Source organism: Artibeus jamaicensis, unplaced genomic scaffold, assembly GCF_021234435.1.
Source record: "Artibeus jamaicensis isolate MK-2021 breed Jamaican fruit bat unplaced genomic scaffold, CSHL_Jam_final contig_525, whole genome shotgun sequence".
Taxonomy (NCBI): domain Eukaryota; kingdom Metazoa; phylum Chordata; class Mammalia; order Chiroptera; family Phyllostomidae; genus Artibeus; species Artibeus jamaicensis.
The window spans coordinates 12,756,881-12,783,135 of NW_026521874.1; the positions used below are offsets into that span (position 1 = coordinate 12,756,881).

The window sequence follows — 26,255 nt, forward strand, 5'->3', positions numbered from 1 at the left end:
GGTGCAGAGCCCCGGGGCGAGCGGGGCCGACGGACGGCGGGGCTGCTGCCAGCTTCCATTTGGAGGACTGTGGGGGGTGGGGGCCGGGGGCCCGGTCAGGGTTTGGCGTCAGGTGTGCTGCGTCTGAAACGTCCACTGCACACACTGTGCCATCTCAGTCCCTGTCCTTCCAGCCTCGCTCTGCCTGTCGCTCCTGCCCCGCCCACATCTAAAGGTGGTGGAGATGCCTGGGAAGGGGTTGTACAGTGCGGGCTAACGCAGCAAACCCGCGTCATGAGACCCTTCGCCCCTTTAGAGAGTCCCCGGCATTTCTGGGCCCCCGGGGAAGAGGCACCCGAGTCCTCTGAGGGTGGGCAGCCCTGCGGACCCCCCATGGGGTTTATGGGGCCCCTTCACGGTGACAACTTCCCACTCTTCTCCACCTGTTGTGGCACCTCCGGCAGGAGCAGCTCCCCTGCTCGTCTGTGGGTCCTTGACACACAATGGAACCAGAATCCCGTGATGCTGATGGCTCCGGGCTTGAACGGCCACTCCCCGGTCCCCAGCAGGCCACTGGGGACTTCACGCAGACGGGCCAAAACGAACCCTGATCTCAGGCGCAGACCTCTCAGGCTGGCAGCCCTTGCTGTCCCGGAGGAGCCGTTGCCGAGTTTCAGACATTCCAGGGCTTAGGGCGGCAGTTAGAAGGGACATGCCAATCCTGTGACTACCGAAAAGAATGATAAACGCAGGGTAGAAGCTCTGGAGGGGTGGGCATGCAGGCAGAACGCTTCTGGGAGCCAGGAGCCTGAGGCGTGAGTGCTGTGTGACTCTGAGTCAGCTGCTTGTCCTCTGTGCGCCTCAGTTTCTCTGTTGCTACATTGAAATAGTGGACTGGATTCTCCTTAAGCACAATCTCTCAATTCTAGGGCTCCAGTAGAGAATGGGGCTTTGGGGTCAGACAGCCTTCCCTGCTGTGTTGCCTTGAGCAAGTGGCTTTACATCTCTGAGCCTCAGGCTTTCTCATCCAGGGATGAGAAACCCCCCCTTTCTTTTTGAATGGGGATACTGTCAGCCTCTCATTAGGGAGAATAGTAGGGACAGCACAGGGCACGTAGTAGGCGCTAAATAGATGGGAGCTGTTATCTTTTTACATTCTTTCCCAAGGGTATTCGTTATCTTGGTACCAGGTGTTGGCTGGCTGCCTCCCCTGCAGTGATTTCCAGATCCAGACACTAGAGGGTGCTCCTGCTCAACAAATGGCCGTGATCAGCGGCTGGCTGTTTAAAGTGGGTGCCCGGCGACACCCCCTACCACACCTGAGTGTGTGTAACCCTCTCCATCGAGGCATGTGCTCCCGTTATCCCTAGTTTACAGACGGGGACACTGAGGGCACTCTGACTTGCCCAGGGCCGCGCAGCGGGGAGGTGTCAGAACTGGGTTTTTATGCTGGAGCGCCGGTCTCTGTCCCTCGGGTGACCTCCTGCCTGAGTCCCGAGCCCAGGGAAGGCCAAGGAGCCCTGAGACAGGGGTGCCCCCTGGAGGTGAGCCAGGCCAGCTCCTGGCCTCCGGTTATTTCTGGGGAAAGTCCAAAATCAGCAGGGGAATGATGTGGGCTGTGAAGTGGGAAGGGCTTTTGTTAAATACCAGGGTGTTTGCACTTTAAGAGAAGCTGCAGGTTTTTTTTTTGTAGCAAATCTGGCTTCAGACCCTTAATAATGTAGAAATTAAAAGCATGGTGCTGGCTGATATGCTTTTAGGTTTGTCCCTGGTGGCCAAAGGGATTTTCCAGAGCTGAAAAGGGACTTGGACTTGGGGGTTTCAAGCTGAATGAACCCGTGGTTTTCCTGTCCCAGGCAGAGTTGGGGAGCAGGGAGGCCGCAGGGGCCAGCAGAGAGCACCACTGAGTTGGGAGCCAGGATACTGGCGCCTGGTCCTGCCTTTGTGACCTCAGGCCAGTCCCTGCCCCTCGCTGGGCGTGGCATCTTCATCTTTGAAGCGCCCTGGTTGGCTTCTCTCAAGTCGGCTTGCTGTGCATGGATATCAGCGCCTTCTCTGGACGGGCCCCTGGGCTGGGTGTTAAGGCCCCGGAGGAAGGCGGGGGCGGGGCATTCCCGTGGCACAGGCCTGGCCACCCTGGGAGAGGTCAGGAGTCAAGGGCGTCTCTGTTTGGGCCCCAGAGACACAGTGCGTGTGCTTCCTGGTGAACGCGAAGTGGGGTGTCAAATATGGGCAAGGAGTCTGGTCTGAGCTGTTGGAGGATACACTATACCAAGTCCACTCTGATTGAAAAGTAAATTTTAACAAACTGAAAAAAAAAACCCTCTTTACTTTCTTTTTAAGAACATGTGGTGTTTTATGTAGAAATTCTTAGGTAAGAGGGACCGTTAGCAGATGTAGTCTATTTAGTGTTATACACTTTGTATCGGATATTCTCACGTTAATGAGATACGAGCACATTCACGCTGACGTGATATTATTTCAGAATTACAGAGACCATGAGGTATAACAGGGGATCTGTGTTTGCCTCTTCCTGGGTGCTCGCGTCCGTGTTGCTAGGGCTGCCATAGCAAAATATCGCAGATGGGGAGGCTTAAACCTCGGAAAATACTTTTCTCGAAGTTCTGGAAGCTTGAAGCCCAAGGTCAGGGTGCCAGCAGGTTTGGTTTCTCCCGAGGCCCCTCTGCTCGCCTTGCAGAGGGCGGTCCTCTTGCTGTGTCCTCTCGTGGCCTTGCCTCCGTGCACACGCACCCTGGTGTCTCTCTGTGTCCAAACTTCCTCTTCCTGTAAGGACAGCTGGCGGGCTGGGGAAGGGCCACCCCAATGGCCTCATTTTGCCTCGATCATCTCTTTAAAGGGCCTCTGTCCAAATAGTCTCATTCTGAGGTACTGGGCTTAGGGCTTGAACATACACATTTTGGGGAAACACATTCAGCCCTGGGCAGCCGGGCACTGGGCAAAGCACTTTCTGTCGCTCTGTTTCATCCTCACAGCAGTCCTGGGAGAGAGCGATGCTGTTATCATCCCCATTTACAGGTGTGATGAAACTGAGGCTCAGAGAGGTTGATTCACTTGCAGAAGATCACACAGCTGGTCAGTGGTGGAGCTAGGGATTGCTTCCACACTGTCTTGCCTTGGAGCCCACACTGTTCGTTTATGTTTATCATTTGACTTTAATCCTGGGGGTGCCTTTTTTAAGAAAACCTTTCACGTTTCATTGAATTTACAAACTGTCTCCCCATTGCCTCTCTGGACCCTGCCCTGTCCTTGTCTAAGGTGTGATTGGAGAAGGCCCAGAGAGGGAGCGGAAGCCCTTGCCAGCCCCCAGTGCTGCCCCAGCTTGTCCGGGCCCCACCCTGCCTTTTGGCCACCTTCCTGGGTGGAGTGTCAGGGGGCTGCCCCCTGCCCGCTGCCTGCTGTGCCCCACACCGCCTGCCAGCGGTGGCCGACAGACCCCATGAAAGCAGCCTTTGTCCTTCGGGCCACCCTCCGGATGGATGACCTAAGTCCCGTCTTGGAACAAAGGGGCAACCTGCCACGTGAGTTCAGGTCAGCTCCAGTGGCCAGCAGTGTCTCCCAGGCCAGCCGGGGTGGTGAATGGCCTTAGTGATGGAGTGTCCCGCACAGTGGTGCCAGGGGCTCCTGTGTGCGGCACCGACTCCACGGTTTGTAAGGTCGTTCATGCTTCCCTGATAAGCAGATCCCCCCAGCTCGTGCAGGGCGTGTAGGCCAGACACGCAGGGGGCGGTGTCCGTCGTCACAAGGGACCACACCTAAACATGCGGTGCAGACAGACCACTTTTTTTTACCCTCACCCGGGACATGCTTATTGATTTTAGAAGGAGGCATGGAGGGAGAGAAACATTGATGTGACAGGGAAATACTGATTGGTTGCCTTTTGCATGCACTGTCCCCAACCGGGGACCAAACCCACAAAACAGCCATGTGTACTGGCTGGGAATTGAACCCACGACCTTTCGGTTTACGGGATGATGCCCAACCAACTGAGCCACGGCAGCCAGTGCACCCACCACTTCTTCCTGCTCACAGTATTCCCTGGGCCAGGGAATCAGGCAGGGCGCCGAGGGGACACTGCTCCAGGATATTGGGAGTGTCAGCTGGGCGCCTGGAATGGCTGGGGCTGGGACCACCCAGAGGCTCCCTGACTGAGCGTCGGTACCTGTGATGATGTGAAGGCTGGGCGTCTGGGGGCTGTCGACTTAGCGCCTGGACGTGGCTGATGCTGCAGCGCGGGCTTCCCCGGACCCTGGTGGCTCAGGGCCCCCGGAGCCAGTGTGGTGGCTGAGACAGCAGGCGCTGCATCCCTCTTTGTGATGGATGCAGCCCTGGAGGTCACACGGTGTCACTTCTGCCCTCTGCAGTCATAAGCAGCCTCGATTCAAGGGGAGGGTCCTCACCTCTCAGTGGGAGGACAAAGAACACGCAGCCACACTGGAAAAGCACCACAGTTGGAGGTAAAAGAAAATGATACGAGGTAACATTTATTGAGCACCTACTATGTGCCACACACTGTGCCAAGGGCTTCATGTGAATGAACCTGTGGAATCCTCCCCACGGGATGATGGATTCAAAGCCTGTTGGGTTTTTTGTTTTGTTTTGTTTTTTTGCAAGCATTTGGCCCCAAAGACTGGAGGGACCCAGCAGAATCCACAGAGCTGCCGGCTGTTGGGAGTGGAACATACCTCAGTCAGATGCTGGGGGCCGATATTTTTTTTCCTTCCTCCTCTAAACTTAGAATATCCCTTGAGTTCTTGAAAATTCTCACCCGGATTTCTGGTGCGCCTCCTCCTCACTCCCCAGTTCTTCCCTTCGTGTTTATTGTGAGCAGTTCCTCTCCCTCCTCGCATGCTGAGTGCCCCGCCCCCGAAACCCCGCCGCTCCCCGGAACTTCCCAAGCACCTGCCTCTCTCCGAGCTTTTGAGGAACCCTCGTCCCGATGAGGAACCAAGCTGTCCCTCACCCTGCAGGCAGGACTTTCTGTTCCTGCAGGGCCAGGTCTGGGCGTCATTCATCTGCCTCCCCGGGGGCTCACGCACCGTAGGTGCCTCCTCTGTGTTCGGTGAGCGGAGCCCATAAATGACGAAGGAAGGCTGGCTAGTCAGGGGCGGGGATTATGTGCATCTGTGATCTGGACACACCGGAGGCACTCCATGGGTGTCCTTCGCACCAACCGAATGGACAGGGAGACTGAGGGCAGCAACCGTGCCCTGAATTTGTGTCCTTGTCCCATAGCACAGGGCCTGCCCCCATTCGTCCCCTCAGTGGGTGTCATGCTGAGTGAGTGTAGGGACCACTCAAGTCAGCTCTTCCTCGGAGGTGTCACTTCACATCTGTGTCCCCGGTGCCTGACGGAGGGCCGGCCACGCAGCAGGTGCTCAGTAACTGCTGTTAGAACTCAGTGGAGGAAGAGAGGGGCAGAGTAGATGAAACCTTTGGCCATCGGGGACCTTCGCCTGTTTCTCACTCCGGTTCCTGGCATAAAGTCTTGGCGCACATTAGGTGCTCACTGAATGTTGAATTGAATGAATGAATAAGTGAATAAAAGGAAAAACTTTGAGAGTAGGGACATGCCTTTTTTGTATTCTCATTTCCTGGAACACGGCTTGGCATATAGTAGGTACTCAATAAATGTGTATGGAGCTGAATACATGCGTGAATGAATGAATGAATTAAATGTTTGGAGGGTGGGGCCTGTATTTCTTTACTTAGATCCTAATACAGAGCCAGGCATACAGCAGATGCTTAGCGTGTGCATCTTGTGCTGCCTGAGAATGGATCGAGGAGGGAAGCCGGGCTGGAGGGCCTCGCCCACCTTGGTTTGCCCCCTGCCTGGCGGCCCCACTGCAGACTTTTCCTGTTGTTCGGTCCGCCCAGATGGGCAGGAAACCCTCAAGAAGACCTTCCCGGGGCTGCTTCCCGTGTTTCTTTTCATGCTGGGCAGGCCCTGTGTGGGACCAAGGCACCATGCCACTGTCGGGCTTTGGGACAACAGCCTCGAGACCCCTCTTCCTGACCATGTTAGCAGCTCTGTGTTGGAGCCGCAAAGTAGCCTGTCCGCAAAGCCTGAGTGAGCACTCTACTCAGAGCCAGCTTCTAAAGGCACCTTGTTCTGACACCGGCCAGGCCTGTTAGCCCCCTAGCAGCTGAGCGCTGCACAGAGCGAAGAGCCAAGGCTTTGGGGTCGGAGAGAGCAGGGTTCAGATCTCCCTCTGGGACTTGAAGTTGAGCCTCAATTTGTCTCGTCTATAAAATGGGTATAATAAACCCTTTGGATGGGCTGGATGCTGTTTCCCAGTGTCGGCTCCCTGTCTGCCTGCTGCTTTCGCACGCACCACTGCCTGCCCCTCCCCCCCCCCAGAGGCGTAGATTCAGGAGAACCTCAGCTGCCGTGTCGACAGAACGGGATACCCCAGTTGATGTGCGAGGCGGTGTCTTGGGCTGGGCCCCGTAGACAGAGCCTGAGCCAGGAACTCATGCGTATGTGATTTAGTAATGGAGAACTTGACTCAGGCTGACCCTGGAGAAGTTCAGAGGACAAACCACAAAGTAAATCCCACCTTGGAACAAATGGGCAGCTTTCCCTCCACTGGCCAAGGTCTATTGTTGGGGACAAAGAGGCCGCGAGCTGTGGCAACCAGCTCCCCAGAACCTGGGGGCGGGGTGCCCCCAGGGCCCCTGGGCGGGGCTCCAGTGGCCTCCGCTCCAGTCAGCCAGGCTTGACTCAGGTCGGGGAGAAGCTGGGGTAAGTGGTGTGGCGTGCAGCAGTCAGAGCTTAATAAACGGTAACTGGGTAGAACTGGAGAACTCTGAAGGAGCCGGCAGGAGATATCTGGGTGTGACTGGTGTCGTTTGTTCCGCTAGCACCTACTGCCTGCCCAGGAGGTGCCAGACTCTCAGAGCAGGTGCAGAGGTGTGGCCCCCGCATCCCCAACCGCCTGGGGGGGGTGACACCCACATAAATGGGTACAAGTGCGATGGAGTGACACCTGGAATGTGTCCACACCCTGGAGGGGAATTAGATCCACTTTCAGGGGGAGGAAATTGAACACAGATGATGTTTAAATATAGCGAGCGATCTGTTTTGTTTAATTGAAGAAGTAACGCGCATCGTGGTAAACATTTCCAACAGCGCAAAACGGCAATTCCCGAGAAAAGTGTCGCTCAGCCACCTCCAACCTGCGGTTCCCAGAAATGGACGGTAGTCTCAGGTGTCTCCTTTCAGACGTGTTCTCTGCTCACACGAGGCTGTATCCATGCCTCCGTCTGCTTCCTCCCACAGGTACACGCGTGTTTTTACACCAGTCCGACCCCGCCAGACGTAGTGTTCTATGGCCTGACTTCTCTTTCTCTTGTAGCAGTGAGATCTTTCCTTACCAGCACGAACGGTCTGCCTCATTCTCCCTGAAGATGGCCTTGTCTTTACCCTGCACTGTCGTTTACTGAACCGGCCCCCTCTAGATGGGCAGGCGGGCGTGTCGGGTTTGTGCACTGTAAACAGCGCTGCAGTGGACATCTTTGTGCAGATGCACTGGAGCCCTGGTGGGCATGTGGCACCTGCAGCGGCAACGCCCAGCCACACAGACTGCCCAGGCATCTGCAGGTTGAATAGGGTTTTCCAGGTGGGCTGGGGCTGCCTACAGGGGCAGGAGAGAGGGGCTTGGGGAGGTGTTTCGGTGTGAAGAACCACACGCATCGATGCAGGAGCCGGAAACTGCAGACGGGGTGGACTGCACTCAAATGCAAAAGTGGTCCAAGCCCTCGTGCCCGGGTGGCAGCCTGATGCTCAGATGCCACGCCACCTGCCAGGGTTTTACACCAGCTGTGAGAGACTGGGGGGTGCAGGCGGCTCCTTGTAAAGGGTCTGGCCCTGTGCTTCTTCCCGCTCTCGGGCTCAGGCGTGCAGCTCAGTGAGCTCCGGCTCAGTGGGCTCCATGAGCCCTCGGCTCCGGCGCTGTCTCCATCGGGGAGTCTCAATCATTCTCTTTAGTCTCTAGGGCCCTGGCCTCAGCACACACGTGGCCAGTCCAGCCAGAGGCCTGCTGTGGCCGCCTCTCTCCGCAGGCCCCTGCTCTCCGCATATGGCCAGTTCGGCCTGGCTGCCGCCCTGAGCGTTCCCAGGGCTTCCTGGTAACCGTGAGGCTCATTAGCTAATGGCTTGGCTGAGCCCTGCTTCCTCTTCCCACCCATTTTTCCCCCACACTTGTTTTAAAGTTGAAATCCCAGATGTCCCCCTGACTCCCTCAGCCCTTTAGAACACAGGGTTCCTTTGGAAACACCTCACACCCAGAGAGCTCTTCCTGGGCCCCTCGGAGAGAGACAACCAGGGGCTGGCTCCCCCTTCCTCGGTCTTTATGAGTGCTTGCTGAACACCAGCCTCCACACAAGGCACTCCTCCTGGTACCTCATGGGGTTCCCACAGCACCTTCATCAGGTGGTGTCGTTACCCCTTTTTATCACAGGCTCAGAGAGGTGCACTGACTTGCTCAGGGTCACACAGCAAATGAGTGATGATCTACGTGATCCTATGGGCTGGTCCTTCCCCTCTGGCATGTGGCTTTCTGCTTATCCTCGCACGGAAGGCCTTTCCACTGGAAGTCTGGCCCATTGTACCACCAGCTCCCGGAAGGCAGCAGCCGCCCTTGCCTCACCCACTGCGGTGTCCCCCGCGTCCAGCAGAGGGCCTGGCACACAGTAGGCAGTCAATGGATGTCGAATAGCAAAGTGAACATGTGAAAGGAACGGTTCCTTTCATTACAAACTAAGCTCTCGTTTGCTTAGAATAGTATTTGTCATTATGATGATTTGGTTCCACTCAGAATTAGACTCACGATTCTAAAAATGACGCCCTCTCTCTTTGCAAACCTGCTCACCTCACACACGTCTGGCATGTTGCACTGCGTCCCTCCGGGAAGCAAGTGGAGATATCTCTTCTGTGGAATAGCACCAGAGAAAGACATCTGAGCATCTTCCCTAGAAATCCCTGCATCCAGAGTTAAAGTGAGATGGAACCATACTTGAAGATTTCAGTTGCCATGGCTACCGGGTGATGCAGTGAATTGTGGGAATTTCATTTGGCCTCCGCTGCACCTTCAGCTGCCATAGCTCAGTTACAGAATTTTGGCTCCTAAGTGCGTTTGACGCAGTGAGGGGCTGAGAGGAGACCCCTCCCGCCATCCCTGCTGGCTGGAGCGCTTTAAGCAGCAGGTGTTTGCTGAACATCTCCTGGGCCCTGCTCATCAGGGCTCGTCACCCATCCCGTGGGCGCTGGGGGTGCCCCTTCCATGTTTGGGACCAGCAAGCCGAGCCCCATGGAGTTTGAGTTGTGGGTCTGTGTAGTGACTCCGTCCGCCTGTTCAGTGCTTTGTTTGGCCATCGGACAAGCATCTGTTGTGCCCCTTTGCGGTGCCCAGCACTGGTCTCGGCACGGAGTGTCAGTGTGGAATGAGAAAGGCAGAGTTTCTGCCCCTGCCCGGTGTGTCCAGTGGGAGAGGCAGCTAATGCGTGTGAACAGTACATACCGATGAACGTGAAGACGGTAAAACAGGATGATGTGGCAGAGAGAGGGGGCAGGGGCAGTGTGGCCGGAAAGGCCTCTGAGAGGATGTGGCATCTGAGCAGAGATCTGAGAAAAGGGGCCCTGTGGGACTCTGGGGGAAGAGTGCTTCAGGCGGTGGGAACAGCCTGTGCAAAGGCCCTGAGGTGGGAATCAGCTTGGAGGGGTTAACGCCAATATGGCTGGCCCAGTCATGAACAGGGATGGGAGGGGGGCTCGGGGAGATGGTGGGGGCCTTGAGTGCCAGGGGAGAACGTCTGGAGTGTATTCTGGCTGTGGTGGGGAGCTGAGGGAGCACTTTTGGTGGAGGCTAGCAGGAAGGGAGGGAGGCTGTGAGGCAAGGGAAGAGGGGACTGGAGGGGCCGGGGGGTGAAGTGGGGAGACCAGAGGTGATGGGGGCTTGAATCTGGTGCTGAGGCGGGGCTCAGTGGACCATGAAGGTTCCGGTGCTGGTCCCTTTCGTCACAAACTAAACCTTTGTTCACTTATAATATTTATGATCATTAGATTTGGTCCCTGCACCAGAATGAGATTCCCACTTTTTACTGTAAAAGGGGGAAGCGACGATCTGGCCCAGGCTGCAGTTTTGAGGGTGGAGCGTGAGGGGAGAAGGAGAACTAAGGGGGTGCAGGTCGAGGCTCCTGGTCGGGACAGCAGGGCGGGAGTTGTGCTCGTTGCCGGAACGGAGAGGAGAGTGGACGGAGCTGTTTCGGGCCCAGATTCCCCATCTTTCAGCAGGAGAGGGAACCTCGGAGTGGGGGTGCGGGGTTGGCAGAGCATCAGTGACAGGAAGGGCCTGGTGGCCCCCGTGGTGCGTCTGACCCTGCGCCCGGCCCACCTCAGGTGAGTGAATGACTGACAGCCACCCCCTCCCTGACCTGCTTCTGCTCCCTCGGTCTCCACTCGGTGACACGTGCTGCGGGCGCCTCATCACTCCGCACCCCGTTCTCTGCTCCGGGAAGCCCTTCCTCCGAGGGAGCTCATTAAGTCCATTCGGAATAAGAGCGCCGGGCGGGGAGGGGAGGCAGCTGAGCAGTGACTATTACACTGAAAGTGACAGGTTCAGGTGAGGGGGGAGGCTCGGGGACCATTCCGACACTCACCTCTGCACGCACACCCACGCCCGCTCACTGTCCCCGCTCCTTGCTGCTTCCGACAGGGGTGTTGGCCTGAGGGCCCCTCGTGGGCCCTCCCTTGCCCCCCACCCCCTCGGTTTTCACATTGGGTCACCCCCCGAGGACCCCATGGGGTCTTTTACATTGGAACACGGCAGCAGCAACTCAGACCTTGGTGAGAAAGGAGTGTTTCTGTCTGAATGAATGAGCAGGACATTCGATGCTGCTCTAGAGGAACAGGGCTGGAGCTGGTCAGACAGGACCAGGAATGTCTGCGGCTAAAACATAGGCGTGGGCCATTCTGTGCCCAGCTGTGTGCAGCTGTGAGCATGCCTGCCTGGGGAGGGGTTTTGAGGAGTAAATGAGAGGCTTGCTGAGCTGAGGCCTCTCACAGATCGTCAACGGCTTCCCCCAGGCTGGGAGGCCGGGCGCCGGCAAAAGGCCACATGCCAGCCTAGTTAGTGGTAGAGCTGGACCAGCCTTGCCCTCCTGCCTTCAGTGGAGAGGTGGGAGGTCAAAGGTGAGAGTGGCAAGGACCCACGTCAAGGGCGCAATTAGGGGGAGGACCCGGTGGCAGTTCACTTCATTACATAGCCCCCTGGCCCTCCCCTCTTTCTGATAGGACAGGGAGGCGGGGTTAAAGTTCAGGGCAGCATCGTGAGAAAATGCCGTGTGTCTTGGGAAAGGTGACTGTGAAAATGGACACTTAAGGAGATGCCTTGACCAGTGGCATATCCTGCATCCTAATTCTGAGTTTGTGTTCTAATGGCCACAGCCCGTGTCCCTGGTGGGTCTGGATCTCCTGGGAATCCAGCCCCTCCCCCTCCCCCCCCCTCCTCCTTCAGTTCGTTCGGCAGTGATGGAGCGTCTTGGGGGCTGGGGGCTCCGTGAACAGGTCGGGCAGCTGTGAGCGGGCCACGTCTGGCGTGGGGCTCCCCGAGGCTTTGTGAGGGTCCACTCCAGCACGTGTTCACTCACGGATGTCGGCTGCGAGCCACACAGGCCCTGGTTCCAGGCCCATCTCTGCCACTGCCCAGCCGAGTGGCCTGGGGCACCACACCAACTGCCTCTGAGCCTCAGTTTCCCTCTCTGCAACATTCTTGATCTCACGCCGTGGTATTGGAGATTCTGTGAGATAAGTGGATCTTATGAATATGGGGCTCCAAATGGTCCAGGCTTCGCAGTGAGTCACATTCCAGCATCCAGGAGCAAAACCATAAAAAACAACCTAAGAGTAATGTCTGGGTATGACTCTGAAAGGGTGTATTGGTCAGGGCCGCAGTCACGCCGGTGACTCGTAAACCTCCCCAGACTCATCTCCGTGCCAGGCTGTCCCGCTGCTTCTTTTGTTGTGATCCGTCTCTTCCCTGGGCCTTCATGACTTGGCTGGTCCCACACCTCTGGTTAGCCCGTGACTTGCGGTCCCTGTCTCAGGCCTGCTGTTCTGGCCAGGGGAGACGTCTCTGCTACAGGCGCAGCACCCGCGGGAGGAAGTCAGACCCTCCCCGGGGTCCAATGGAGAGGGAGGGCTCGGAGCCACGGAGCCAGACTGTCCTGCCTGCTGCAGATGGTAGAACCCAGCTGCGAGTTCTTCCTGTTCTTTCCGGGGTGAGTGGGGGACGTCTGCGGCTCCTGGGGGGTTCCGATGTGGGCCCAGGGGCTCGTCTGACGGCAAGAGACTGGCCGTGGGGGGTCCCTGGTGAATCTGGCTCTGGCACCTGGGGAGTCCAGACGGGACTCACGGGCGGCCGGCACAGCCCACGGGGGTCCTGGAGCCCACAGGGGCCTGTGAGCCAACTCCAAGGGCTGCGGTGGGGGCCCGTTTCCCAAGTGGAGGGCATTTCAGGGGCTCCGCCTCACTCGTCCTCAGGTACACATAGACCTGGCCTCAGCTTCCGCCCAAGATTCATTCGTAAGGTCTGGTGGGGCCTGGCCCCGCAGGCCCCCCCTTCCCAGCCCCCACCCTGCTCTCTGCTGGTCCCCTTTGACCAAGACTTACCCACCCCGTGCCCCTTTCCCTCAGAGTTCCGATTAGTGTAAGAGCCACCGCCATTGTTTTAAAACCAGCTTTATTGAGATACAATTAACACGCACTACACTGTGCATCTTTAAAGCACACGGTTCGAGGAGTTTGACATACGGATATACCCATGGAACCGTCGTCACAGTTAAAATAACGGATCATATCCGTCCTCTAAGTTCCTCTCGCCCCACTGCTGTCCAGCCCTCCCTGCATCCCCCCCCCTCCTGCCAGCGACCCCCGACCTGCTCTCTGTCGCTGTAGGTTCGTTGGCGTGTTCCGCACTTCCGTGTACACGAGGCCATGCACCGTGTGCCCTTCCTCACCTGGCTTCTCTTACTCTGCATACTCAGTCTGAGATGCCTCTGTTTGGGCGCAGCATGTTAATAGTTCGTTTCTTTTTATCGCCGAGGACTCTTCCCCTGCACGGATATACCAGTCTGTGGATCCACTCACCAGCTAATAGGCATTTGGGTCAGTTCCGGCTTGGGGTTCTTAGGGATGAGGCTGCTGTGACCACCCATTTGCGCTCAGCTCTCTGTGCGGGCCCGGGCTGGGCTTTCTCCTGGGGAAATCCCTGGTGTGAAACAGCTGGGTCACACAGTCAGTATATGTTCAACTTTTTTAAAAAACTGTGGACTGTTTTCCAATGTGGTTGGATGTCTGCGCGTCTCATTCCCTGAGAGCTGTGGCCGCCCCCATCTTCACCGGTACCTGATACGCTGCTGTCGTTTTTATCAGCGAAGATGCTGAGCGTAACCAAGGACCCCGTAAGGATGGGTCATACTCTACGGCATCCCCTGCTTCGTCTAATCACCTGGCAGGACGGGGAGGGCAGGGTACGGTTCACCAGTCTGTGGCCTGTAAGCTAAGAATGGAGTTTTACATTTTAAAAGAGTTGTAAAAAAAAAATACAAAAACCAAAAAATATGTATATGACAAAAACCACATGTGGCCCACAAAACCTAAAATATTTACTGTCAGGTTCTTTGCAAAACATTTGCTGAGTTCTGAATTACTGGGTCACCAGGTCCTTCCCCTCCTTCTCCTCTGTCCGTGGCATCTGGTCTCCTCGTGGTCCCAAGGTGGGGCCCAGGACTCCGTCGGTGCTTGGGAAGTATTAACTGTGTCCTCTCCGCGTTTGAAGAGATGTTGATTTGGCCTTTGGGAAGCCATTTTCCTTCTGAAGTTTGTTTTCAAAATGTGAGCCCTGGACATCCACTGTCCGGATCTGGCACTGGCGCGCGTACCTGGCCTGAGGGCCTACTGTGTGCGCGCCACTTAGACTTTACCCAGGAGGCAGGTGTCACGATCTCCAGTTGTGAGACGAGGCTGCTCAGGCAGGAGGAGGCCAAGTGCGTGTCCGAGACCACGAGGTGTTTGAGCCTGGGTCTGTGGCACCCTCTGCAGGTCCCTGTGCGAGGGGACCTAGGGTTCTAATCTAGACTTTCCTGTGGCCTTCTGGTGCCCTCCTCTCGGGGAATCAAGGCCCAGAGTGGGCGGAGCACTGCCTGGGGATCCCCAGTGGTTGGTGGCATAGCCTGGCAGGCCTCGAACCCAGGTCTGGGCCCACCGCCCCCTCCCTCGCTGGGCCAGGTGAGCTGCCAGGGGCCCTCTGAGGCTGCCTGGACCTGCTGGTCTCTGAAGCTGTCATTATGGCTGAGCCCTTGTCAGCACTGAGGGCGGTGGGGGTCCCCGGGGCCTCCTGGGGAGCCTTCTGCTCACCGTGGTCAGAGGGGTTCATGGCTGCCCTGAGTCTGAGCAGGTGAAGTGGAGAGGAGGGAAAAGGAACATGGGGTAAGACCGTTGGTCCTGTGACCCCATCTTCTACACCCATGGTCTAGCCTCGGTTTGAGGAATGGGGTGGGGGTTGCGGGGCACCGAGGGGTAGAGTAGCCTGGTGGGTAAGAGCGCAGGCTTTGGACTCGGCCAGACCTGGGTTCGAGTCGTGACTCTGTGCGTAGTAGTAGCTGTGTGACATGGGCCAGTGGCTTTGTTGTCTGAGTCTCTGTTTCCTGGTCTATACAATGGCATCCTGGCTTCCACCTTCTTGGCTACCACAGGTCCAGGAGGTGTCAAGGCACACAGTAGGCCTTCAGCAGTGAGAACTACTTGAGTTTGTTATCATACTTAGTGCAAAGCCCAAATAAAAACCCCTGGGGCTGGGGGACCTGCTCTTTTATTCATTGTCTCCCTGGCATCTGGCACAATGCCTGATGCCAATTGTGCCATAGAAGGTGCTTAGTTAAATGCCATAGTAGGTGCTCAATTAAATGCTTGTTGAATTCAGAGGGAGGGGCCAAGGAAAGAAAGGCCTTTTCCTTCTGCCAATTTTTTATTATCCACATGGAGATCCTTAAGTCCTTGGGATGCTGCTGAGGCGACAGTTCAGCCGAGGACCACGAGCTCACTACCCAGAGGTGAGTCCCTGGGAGGACATCACGCAGCCTCACCCTGCTTTTGTTGCTGCACCCCAACACCATCTTCCTCTTTTGCTAATTGGCCCCAAAATGTGGAGATGCAGCTGCTGTGGTGGAAAGAAACATGTTGACCAACCCCTGGCAAGGCGACTAGACTGACATCCCCAGGGACGCCCCTCTCCTTCCCTGGATGCTCGAGGAGAAGGTGGCAGCGTCTGCGGCCCGCTGTCCCCAGAGCCAGTGGGCTGCCCCGTGGGAAGAATTAGGCAGAGCCCTCAGCCCAGCCCCTGTCCCTCTGAGAGGTGGCCGGGCCCCCAGCTCTATCGGGTCCCCAGCTCCCTGCAGGGGGGCTGTGGTTACGGGCCAGCTTCACCACGCCAGGCAGGCCACACAGCCAGCTGTCCCCAGCGTGGGGACTGCCACTCCCCACTTGAGCTCACAGCACAGCCTGATGAGGAAGGGAGATGAGTTCCTGGTTGTTTCTGGACTGTTTTCGTCTCCAGATTATTTTTTGCCTCTCTGAAGGTTAACTAAGGGCATCTTAGGCCACTGAAATAACCACTTGAATAAGAACGTGATGTACACAAGGAAGTGGTCTCAGGCTTGGTTTATAAATAATCTGGAATGGACTTGTAAGATCAAGTCACTTCTGGGGGAATCATTTTTTGTTTTCGGTGTTTTTTCCCATATTAGAATTCGTTCCCCTGTTGCCGTGGAAACAAGCCTAGGGAGAGGAATGTTGGGAGTTGTGGGACTGAGGTTCAAGCCTCAGCGGTTCCTCATTTCACCCGGTAGGCATGGCGATGCCTGCTGATCGCCACATGCTGGGAATCGAGGGTGAACGGGCATGTTCCTGCCACCCGTGGGCCCAGAGTCCAGTGGGGGCCCGATGGGCAAGTCAGGGCTCAGCACAGTGTGCCAGTGATGTGTTGGTGACGTGGCAGGGTGGGGCGACCCTCCATGGGCATGAAGAATCAGGGCAGGCTTCTTGGAGGAGGGCGAACCTGAGCTGAGCTGTGCAGAACCATAGACAGCGGCCAGGTGAGGAAGGGCGCAGTGGTGTCCGAGCCAGAGGGGACACCATGTGCAGAGGGCTGAACAAGAGGCACAGCAGTTTGTCCAGTTCGGCTGGGCGGAGAGAAGCTGGGGGAATAGGTGGGATGTGAGGCCAGAGACTCGGCGAAGCCCAGTTCGTGAGTGCTGGTCTTTGCGATGATCTGAGCCCAGTTCTCTGCAATGAAACTGTGACTCGGGGTCTAAGGGCCACCGGCCTTGGAGGGAGACCCTGAGCCACCAGCCAGCCCTCCAAAAGCATTGCTCCATCTAAGGGGGAGAGAAAACAGCTTTAAGCTGGGTCCACAAGTCAGCCCTTCCGGATGTGCTCCCAGGAATTTGTTTTCAGGCCCCCGGCAAGAAAGGAAACAGGTTGATCTGCAACCAGACAAGTCCTTCTGCAGGTGTTCTCTTACCCCAGGAGGTCTGGGGACAACCCAGAGAAGCGCGTAGAATAGTCACCAGCCTCATGCAGGGGCGTGAGGCAGAATTGACCATTCTGAGGTCTCCGAGGTGTGGGTAGAGTCTGGACTTGTGCCCTGGAAGGGGGAGGGCTTGGGAACCACCTGGGCCTGGGTTCAAGTTCCAGAGCCCCACTTGCCAGCTCAGGGACCTTGAGCAAGTCCCGTCAGCTCTTTAAACATCTCTTTGCCTCTGCGTGTCACGGGGAGAACTAATAACAGGACTCACCCCATAGGGTTGTTGAAATGGTTAACTGAGGTGAGACGTGTGGGTAACCAGTTCCTGGCACATAGTAAGTCCTGAATTAATGGTGGTTATTATTTCTGCCATGCAACCTTCCTCATAACATAACGTTGTATATTTCTAGGCCCAGGATGCGCAGTCCTGGAATGTCGAATATCAGGGGAAGCGGGGTGTGAAGAGGACCATGTGAGTGAGATTGAGAAAAGCTGTTTGGGGTGGGAGCAGTCCGGTACAAATGGCAGATGGGGAAAGGCAGCCTTAGGCCGGGATACAGCCTGTGCAGAAGCAGAGGCAAGACCCAACATGGCCCTGCCCCCTGGCCTTTGCACGGGCTGGTCGAGGTGAGCCCTCTTGGAGAGCTCCTAAGCATCCTTCCAAACCCCACCCAGATACCCCCCTTCCCATCCCAGGTCCTCAGTAAACAGTGTCCCTCTGCTCTTCTCTCCCCAGCTTCCCTCTTTCTTGCTTGCGTTTCACGTCCCCTCTTGTGTTCCCATAGCTTGTTACCGACTCATCCATCCCAGCCCTTGGCATGCCTATTGCAATTGTTTGTTCTTTTCCGGTGTTTTCCTCCATTTGACCAGGAATCCTCTAGTGTGCTTGTTTTTATCTGGTACTTTGGAGAAAAGGGTAGCCCCGGGTTTGAAGTGGCCCATTGGGACGCCCTTCCTACTTAATGGCTGAGGGTCAGAGAGCAACTCCAAGCTCCTCAGGGACAATGGACCCCCTCAGGGCCAGACAGAGCTCACACAAAGAAATGCACAGGGAACGTTTGTTGAATGAATCAATGACCAGCATTCTGATTTCAGTATGAAATCAAAACTGCACAGGCCTGTCTGGAAATGGTGCTCCCTGGGCCCCGCCTCACACTGTGGACCGAATTCTCTCTGGTTTCCTGGATTTCAGCAGCTCCTCCAGCCTTTTTTGGATTAATTATGTAAGGAGGTGGCTTTCTTTCCTTTTTGATGCCCAGCAACCTCCCAAGAGTTTCCTGGAGAGAACAGAAGAGTTTGCAGAAAAAGTCCTCTGGAGGAGAGAGCGCCTGCGCTGCCCCAGTTTTCAGAGAGGGACGCTTTTTATAGTCACGCTCTCGGAGCACTTTGTACCTAACGGGAGGCTGGAGGGGACAAGCACGCAATCTGGCCTCTCTCCGCTCCCTCCTGCACCCCTCTCCCCGCTGGTGCGAGGGGGCGGAGCTGTGTGATGCTGCCCGCCACATGGGCTTCTCTGCTCTTGCAGACACTTGTCTTCCGTCCCGCTGATTTGGGAAGGGCCAGAGCACCCTCTGTCCTGTTGAAGATGTAAGGCCAGGGGGAGCAAACTCCACCACCTGATAGCTGCGTGCGTTGGACCGGTCATTGAGGCGCCTCAGTTTTCCCATTTGTACAGTGGGGGTAGTAATCCCAGCATCAACTTAGGTTCAGTGTTGAGAGGAGTAGATGATGTAATGTTGCTGCAATAATAGTGCCTGGCAGACAGTCAGTGCTACTGACGGCGTCAAGGACAACAATGAGTTGGATGATGTCATCGCTGAAAATCAGAGAGGTTGAGTAATTCACCCAGGGTCACACAGCTAATAAGAGCTGGAGGCAGGTCTCCAACCCCTGAATCATGATATCATATTGACTTAGCAAATCCAGGGCTGGGAGTAAGACGAGGTGACTGAGGCGTTCACCCAGGACGCAGACTTTAAAGGGACACCCAACAAATGTCAATAATCAAGGTAAAGAATGTTGTGATGCAGTATTTTAAAAAAATGATAATGAACGCCCAAATCCGTGATGATAGACATTATAAATAAAGACAGGATTGGTATGACTGATTTCCCCTTTTGCTTCTGATGTCATTATAGCTCAGCGCTGTGCCCAGCAAGCCTCTTTGTGTTGGACAATTCGATTCTGACTAATTTTTCAGGAAAGAAAACGCACACACGCACGCGCATGCACGAGTGTGTTGAATATTCTCATAACAAAGTGTCTGCATAGGTCGTTCTCATTCCCAAAGGCGGATTACAGGGTGTGGGACTGGGCCATAAGCTTCAGGGTCTAAACGCAGGCACATCCCCCCACCCCCAGCATTTTATTATGAAAATTTTCAAAATACAGAAAGATCATTCAAGGAATACACATATACCTACCAGCTAGATTCTATAATTACTGACCTTTGCCATCATTTATTTATAAAAATCTAGCCATCTATCCATTTCTGAGTATACCTTCTATTTCTTTTCTGCATTTCAAAGTAAGTTAGAAATGTCAGTACACTTTAGTCTGTATGTCACTGACTGGCACGCCATTATTTTTAAGACCTTGGATCTGGGGTGTTAAATTCCCTTCAGGAAATGTATACTGACTTCCATTTCCATCTGCTGTGGACAGAATGTGTCTTTCACCACAGCCTGGCCAACACCGGGTATTATCATTTTAAAGGTATTTTACCAACTGCTTTGATCGAACGTGTTACCTTCCCAAGGTTCCCACCGGGTTGTTCCCTTTGTGTCTCGGTATCTGTTCAAAAGCTATAATCTTTTCCAGCTCTTTAGTTATTTCCTGTGTGGGCAGGACTGAGCTCTTTCTCACCTGGAAGTTCCTGTCCCACGGGGTGAGGGAGCAGGGCTGTGATGTCACCTGCCGGCCACAGGAGGCTGACTGTGTACACTGGGTGTGAGGAAAGTGACAAGCCTGTGTAGGTGGTGGCTGGGCCGTGCAGTTTCCTTATCTGCACAGGGAGGGAAGGGGGGGAGAGTGGTTGAATGAACACCCATAAGGACAAGGAGTCTAGAGAAGAAAGAGACCCGTGTCATCTGATGCCTTTGCAGAAACTGATCAGAGTGAAGCCCTCTGGTCAGTGTCTAGGGAACAAATATTTGCTCGAGGCCGAGGTGACGCAGGTCGGGGAGAGCAACCCCGACGCAGTGAGACTGGCTCAGACTCCAGCATTGGACTCAGTGTTCGTACAGTAAATATTTACTGAGCTCCAACCCTGGTCCAGGTGCTCCCTCTGATCCAGAAAACAGTGGGGAGGGAACTGCCTTTGTCTGCGCCCTGGTGGCAGGCACCCTTGCTGTGTGACCTTGAGCAAGTGAATCCACGTCTCTGAGTCTGCACTTCCCCAGCTGCAACATGGGGGCGTCAGGAGAAAGCAGCAAGTGTGCCCCCACTCTGGGCCCCTGCTACTGCTGACCCTGCCTGACAGCCCTTGCTGGCCTCAGGTGCCGCTGTCAGGTGCCTCCACCCCAAACTTCAACTGTTCCAGCTCTGTAAGGGTTAAAACCCAGGAGCTCATGTGACCCAGTGTAAACCATGAATCATTCCCATTGCTCCCTGTGCTAAGAGCTTGCCCGCCCAGGATGGGGCAGATGCTGTGCCCCAGGGTTGCCATGGCAACCCCGCCTGTACTGAATACGGCCCAGCCCAGTTCCTTCCTTGGGGGACCTCCAGGGCTGTTTCACCTGGCTCAGTGTTGCCTTCCAGGGAGGCAGGGAGAGAGGCTGGGAAAACGAGGGAGACAGAGAGGTGGGGGCGGAGAGAGAGAGAGAAGGGGAGGTAGAGACTGAGACACAGGGAGAGGGAGGAGAGAGCCTGGTAGAGGAACAGACCACCAGAGGGAGACAGACTGACAGCCAGCAGAGGTCCCAGGAAGCTGGCCTGTCACGCCAGAGGCAGCTTCTCAACTGTCCCACCCTCCCGGGCCACCGGACCCCGGACGCACACGCACACATGCGCCCGCGTGCCCCACGCGCGGCTGCATCTCCCTGCGCCCGCAGTGAGGGCACAGGGCGGGCAGGCAGCCTGGCGCATGAAGTCACCGCCAGTCCCGTGGGACAGTGAGCGAGTTGAGACTTGGGGGAAAAAATGGGGGCGGACGTCAGCTCCCTGGGCGTCCGCCTCCCCGAGGCCCCTCCTGCATTCCTGGGCAGCGAAGCCCCTCGATAAGACAGGGACTGATGTCATCCTGGGCTGCTCAGCCAGGGGACCCGGGGGCCCTGGTGGCTGCCTCCGGAAATGAGCTAGCTGCCTGCCGGCCGACAGGTTTGGAATTTCTGGCCAGAGAACAGAAAACCTGCATGGGTCAGGTGAGCGGGGCCCAGCTGTGGACAGCTGGGCAGGGGGCAGCGGCGGCCAGTCGCCTGCCCACTGGGTCCTTCCAGTGCACTCCTGGGAGGGGCCACCTACCTGGGGGAAAGTGAGGAGGAGGGTGCCCAGGGCCACCGTCTTTTCCTCCCCCCACCTCGAGGGACTGTCACGCCCTGGAGCCAGTGCCGCTGGTTCCTTCAAGCTCCTGGCCACAGCCAACTCAGTGAGGTGATCGCCAGGGACTGGATATTGGACCTCCCGGCGTGTTGACTTTCCAGCGCGGGCGGGTGGACTCCCAGCCCGACCCTGAACTCTCTTCTTCTAAACGAGATCCGTGGATGCAGCCAGCTGCCTTCTAGCTCGGCAGTGTGGATTCGCTCTCAGTTTTGCTGAAGAGGGCTGCTGGCTTTTCTCTCCGAGCACACCCCAAACTTCCAGGAGCGGCGAGTGGGAAGAGGGGGGGCCCTGGCATTGCGAGTGCTTCTTCCTTGCACCTGCCGGCCCCATGGATTACCTGGGGGACAAACTCACCGTGGCCCAAACCCACATGACCCAGTGGATGGGCACCGTGAGGAGGTCCTTCCAGGATGCCCTCAACTTAGTGACCACCACGGTGAGCCACGAGCGGGCCGGTGGGGAGCCCACCAGCCGGACCCCCTTCAAGCGCACCTCGTCCTTCCGACACCTCGCCTCCCGGAGTCGGGAATCTCTCCGTCGTTTCTCAGCCCGCAGCCAGCAGCGGTTTTCTTCCCTGAGAAAAAGGCACCCGGACTCGGAGCCACCAGATTTTGTAAGCTTGTTGGTTTTTTTTTTTTTTTTTTAAGTATTAAAACAGCAGTCAAAACTCCTCCCCTCCCACATTCCCCAGGCGGTGGGGGGGTCCCAGAGACCCAGCCGGGGAAGTTGCCTCTTCCAGGATGATCGCCCATCAAGCCCCGCCACTTCCTGCTCCCCACACCTGGGAAGGAGGCACGTGGCGGTGATCCCCCAGCAGCGAGTCACTCTGCGCCCCGCACTGGCGGGGAAATGATCGGGGATCCCCTGTCCGTGGGGATGGGCCAGCGAGGGAGTCGGCTGGCTCTGCCGGGTGATTTATCTGAGTGCCGGCGGCCCGGCCCCTGGCAGAGACGCTCGTCTTCCCCTATTTTTAGGGAGGATTAGTTGACACCTGCTCCATGACAGCGAGTGTCCCGTCCTGTGCATGTTGAGTTGTGGGTTTCGTTGTCTTTTCATCACACAGAGTCTCAAGGTTGCCTTTGATTATTACCTAAGGAGACCCCAGGGGGTGGGTGGGCTGGCCCCCCGGCAGTGAACCCGGGCTTGGTGTGGGTGGGCCCGGACGGGGCCTCGGGCTGGGTGCTGGGGCTTTACCATCTCTCGCTCCCACAGGCTTGGTGGGGCTTGGCAGACAGGCTGAAATGACAGCTAATGATTACAAACTTGGCCTGTGTCTTGCTGGGGGATGGTGTGGATGCAGTCTCAAGGACTTTGCCCAAGATTTGGAGAAGTGGGCCGGGAGGGGGAAAGCACCCACCTGGGGTAGCACAGGCAGCGAGTGGCAAAGCTAGGGCTCCAGCCCCAGGCCGTGACCCCTACCCCAGGGCTGTTCCTGGCATAGGGATTTCTCCAGGGCTTCTGGAAAACTTCAGGGCAGCCCATGTCAGTGACCAGGACTGACCTCGAAGAGGGGGGCTGGCATTGTCACACCAACCATGTCGGCCTGGTTCTCAGCAGGCTGAGGATGGGCGAAGGGCTAAGCCAGCTGCTTCCCTGGGTCCGGCCTTGCAGCGAGTCCTGATGGTCAACTGGGACCCAGCATTTAGGGACGGAGCCCTGGCTGCAGCAGGTTCCAGGCCGACCATCTGCACCATTGAAGTTGCAAATGCTCACACCTGGCACCCCCTTGACTGGCTCAGAGAGGTGCAGTGAGTTTTGAGGGGCCACACAGCCACCAGAGCAGTCAGGTACAAACAGGTGTCTCATGAACATGACATTTCTCGGGGGTCTGTGCTGCTTTGTGTCCCTGGACTGATCAGTGGGGCCTGAATGCATGAGACAGGTCCCCCCCAACCCCTGGAAAGGGGCCTCTTTCTGCCCCTCCGTCTCTGCCTCTGTGTGTGTCTCTTGGTCCCTCTCTGGTGATGTGGTTAAGGGTGTGGGGGTCGGCAACATGCAGCCCTCCCACCCTGGGGCCGTGGGACCCCGGGCATTGGCCTGGCCTGTGTAATATGTGGGTGCCACTGTACGATGGGTGAACTCGGTGCCACTCAGGCCAGTGCTGCCTCTGCTCACCATCCTTACGGCGTCTCCGATGCAATGAGCGTGCGCCGGCTAAACCTGGGCCTCAGGTCCCTGCCCGTTTAGTGTGAGGTGTCCACTGACTGGCTGGCACCAGCTGGCCCTGGGTCGAGAGCTCGAATCAGACTCTGCCACCCATGTCCACGCCAAAGAAACTTGACCCGTTCACAGGCCTCAGTTTTCTGCTCTGTCAGATGGGTAGAGCGCGGGGTCGTGAGGTTGAAATGAACATCCCTCAGGGCGCCGAGCCCACAGCCTGTGCACAGACGCCTCCTCTGTTGGGTGCCGCGCTGTTCTGGCTCAGCGGGGCGAGGGCGGGGTGGGGACCAGAACACATGCCACCTGCCAGCTATGCAACCTCAGCTGGGCTTCTGCCGCCCCTGGGCCTCGGTGTGCTCACCTGTGAAATGGGGTTGCCATCATCTCACAGCCACGTCCCCCATCACTGTCACTTTCAGGCGGCGACATGCCTGCCATCCTGTGACACCCTGCGGTACGTGCACCTTCAAAGTCAGCGATCATGACGACCAAACGTTTTCTCCTGAACCACTTTCTCAGAGATTCCTGGTGAACTGGAAAATCCACAGACAAATCCCTTTTCCCTGGGAATTTCACTTTGATATTTGTTTTATGGGCGGACATTTTGATAGCCACAGACAATTATTTCGGAGTTTGGGGATGGTGGCAGTACCCGCAGCTGGTGGTGAGAAGGGCAGGGCCTCAGTCTTCAAGGCTTGGACTCAACAGGATTTATCTAAATAATCCGTCCAGCTCCAGATCCTGCCTGAGGCTCGTGTTTACCCAGAGCAGCGTAGAAGAATCTGTGGCTTAAAGTAACCCTCAAAGGCGTGCCCTGAAATGTTTTCTAAAGCCAGCCTTGAAATAATTTGCTAATGGCCTGCCTCTGCCTCCAAGAAAGAAAAAAGGGAATGAAGGAACCCAACTCATTGTTTCTGAGCCACAAAGGCAGGAAGAGGCATGTTGTACGCGGCCCAGCGGACCAGGCGCAGTCCACGTAGAAGCCAGACAGAACATTGTAGAATGTTCCAGAACCCAGGAGCAGCGGCAGTGCCACGGGAGGCTGAGGCTGGAATAACAGTGGGAAGTGGGGGTGTCCAGGGCCGAGGGGCGTCCTGCAAAGATAGCTTTGGAATAAATAGGACAGGTTTGGCCTCGAGTCTCAGTGGCACCGGGTGCTGGCCGAGGGGCCCTGGGCAAGTTAAATCACGTGTTTCCACCTCGGTGTCCTCATCTGTAAAGTGGGCCTTCACCTGGGACTTGCTGGTGGGCGGTCCAGTGGGTTGGAGCAAGAAAGAACCAGCACAGCCTGGCACCTGTTAAACACCTGACGTGCAGGAAGTGCTTAACGAGTGTGCGTTTCACTTCCCTTTCAGGGTTGGGGGGATGGGTGCAGCCTCTGGATGAGTCCCACCTGCCTAGGTGACCAGACTGGTCTGAGCACCCGCAGAGAGAGAAGAGCCCGGCTGAGCCCTCATGGGGTTTGCTGGGTGCCGGGCCCACCCTGAGCACGAAGCGTGTGTTACTTGTATGTCTTCACTCATTCACTCGCCTTTTCGTCCACGAGGGTGGGTTGGGCACCGACCGGGGTGCTGGCACTGGGGACACTGGCACACCGGGGAGGGGGCCGTGCACAGAAGATGCCACCCCTGCCTTTGCCGAGCCGCCTTTCAGTGGGCAGATCACAGAAACACGTCAGCACCGAGTGTGTAATATATGTACAAATAAATGTAAAAGTAACGTGGCAAGGGCCGGACTGAAACATCCACCCGTCGCCGTGTGTCAGTTTCTCAGCCTCACCATGTTGCTGTCTGGGGCCAGGGAATTGTTTGAGGGTGGGGAGCTGCCTCCTGTATTGCAGGCTCACCCCTGGCCTCTCCCCACCGGGTGCCACTGGCACCCCCGAGCGACCACCAGAAATGTCTCCAGAGGGTCTCCTGGAGGAGCAAAGTCACCTCCTGCCACCCACCCCCACCCACCCAGTCGAGAACCACAGCTGTGCATTTTTTGGTTGGGGGGTGGTGGATTATAGTGATGGCCGTAGCCGGGGTGTTCTTCACGCTGACCTGAGCTGGGACAAGGAGGAAGGGCTCCTACACACTGAGTACCTTCTACTTGCCCGGCACTGGCTTTATGGGATCTGCGCGCCTGCCCCTCAGGGAAGTGGGGTGTCGGCCTGTATTCCGCGGATGAGAAATCTGCAGCACAGAGAGGCGAAGTCACAGGCCAGGGGTCGCACAGCTGGGATCCGTGAGGCTGGGACTCCGGCACCGCGGTGCGTGTCGGCCTCGCGGGACCCACAAGCCCCCCGGCACTGGAGACCCGCCCGCCCGTGCTGAGGACTCAGTCCTCCAGCGGAAGGCTGAGTGGGAGTATTTGGTTCTGCGTCAATGACAGAGTGAAATGGATGCCTAAAATATTCAGCAGGGCCCAGTGTCTCCCCACCCCCAGACACGTAAACCCTCTCTTTATTTTAGCGAGTGGGAGAGGATTTCAAAGTGAAGAGATGTTTGCGACTCTCGTCTTCAGAAGCCCCATTTTCTATCCGTACCTCCTCTGCACTAAGTTCTTGAATCTGCCGCGATACACGGCCACACACCGGGGGCTGGAGACAACAGAACTTTACCTCTCAAGGTCACGGGGGCCAGAAGTCCAGGATCAGGGTGTTGTCAGCCCATGCCGCCTTCCTGCCCCTTCCAGCTTTTGATGGCTTCATGCATTCCTTGGCCTGTGGCTGCCTCCATCCAGTCTCTGTCTCCATCTTCACCAGGCCTCTCCTCTGTCTCTGGAAGGACACTTGTCAGTGGATTTCAGGCCCAATGGAGAGCCCAGCATGAATTCATCTGGAGATCGTTAAGTTAGTTACGTCCACGCAGACCTTTTTCCCTTAAGTAAAGTCCCATTCATAGGTGCTGGGGGTTAGGATGTGTGACAGGCCTCTTTGGAGGCCACTGTTCAGCCTGTCCCGCCCTCCTCACCACCCCCACTCTGCCCCAC

The 26,255-nt window shown here is 56.6% G+C and overlaps 1 protein-coding gene across 4 annotated transcripts in view; it reads left to right on the forward strand.

The window, feature by feature from the left end:
* Positions 1 to 26,255, forward strand: part of KIAA1671 (KIAA1671 ortholog) — a 161,532-nt gene that overhangs the window by 84,279 nt on the left and 50,998 nt on the right. Inside the window, exon 1 of one of the 4 annotated variants that reach the window (XM_037156217.2) lies at positions 20,314 to 21,732. The exons of the other annotated variants lie outside the window; for them this stretch is intronic. Within the exon in view, the coding sequence (XP_037012112.2) occupies positions 21,448 to 21,732 (285 nt within the window). The 5' untranslated portion in view covers positions 20,314 to 21,447. Of the gene's footprint in view, positions 1 to 20,313; positions 21,733 to 26,255 lie in introns of those variants that run through there. 4 annotated transcript variants of the gene reach the window in all.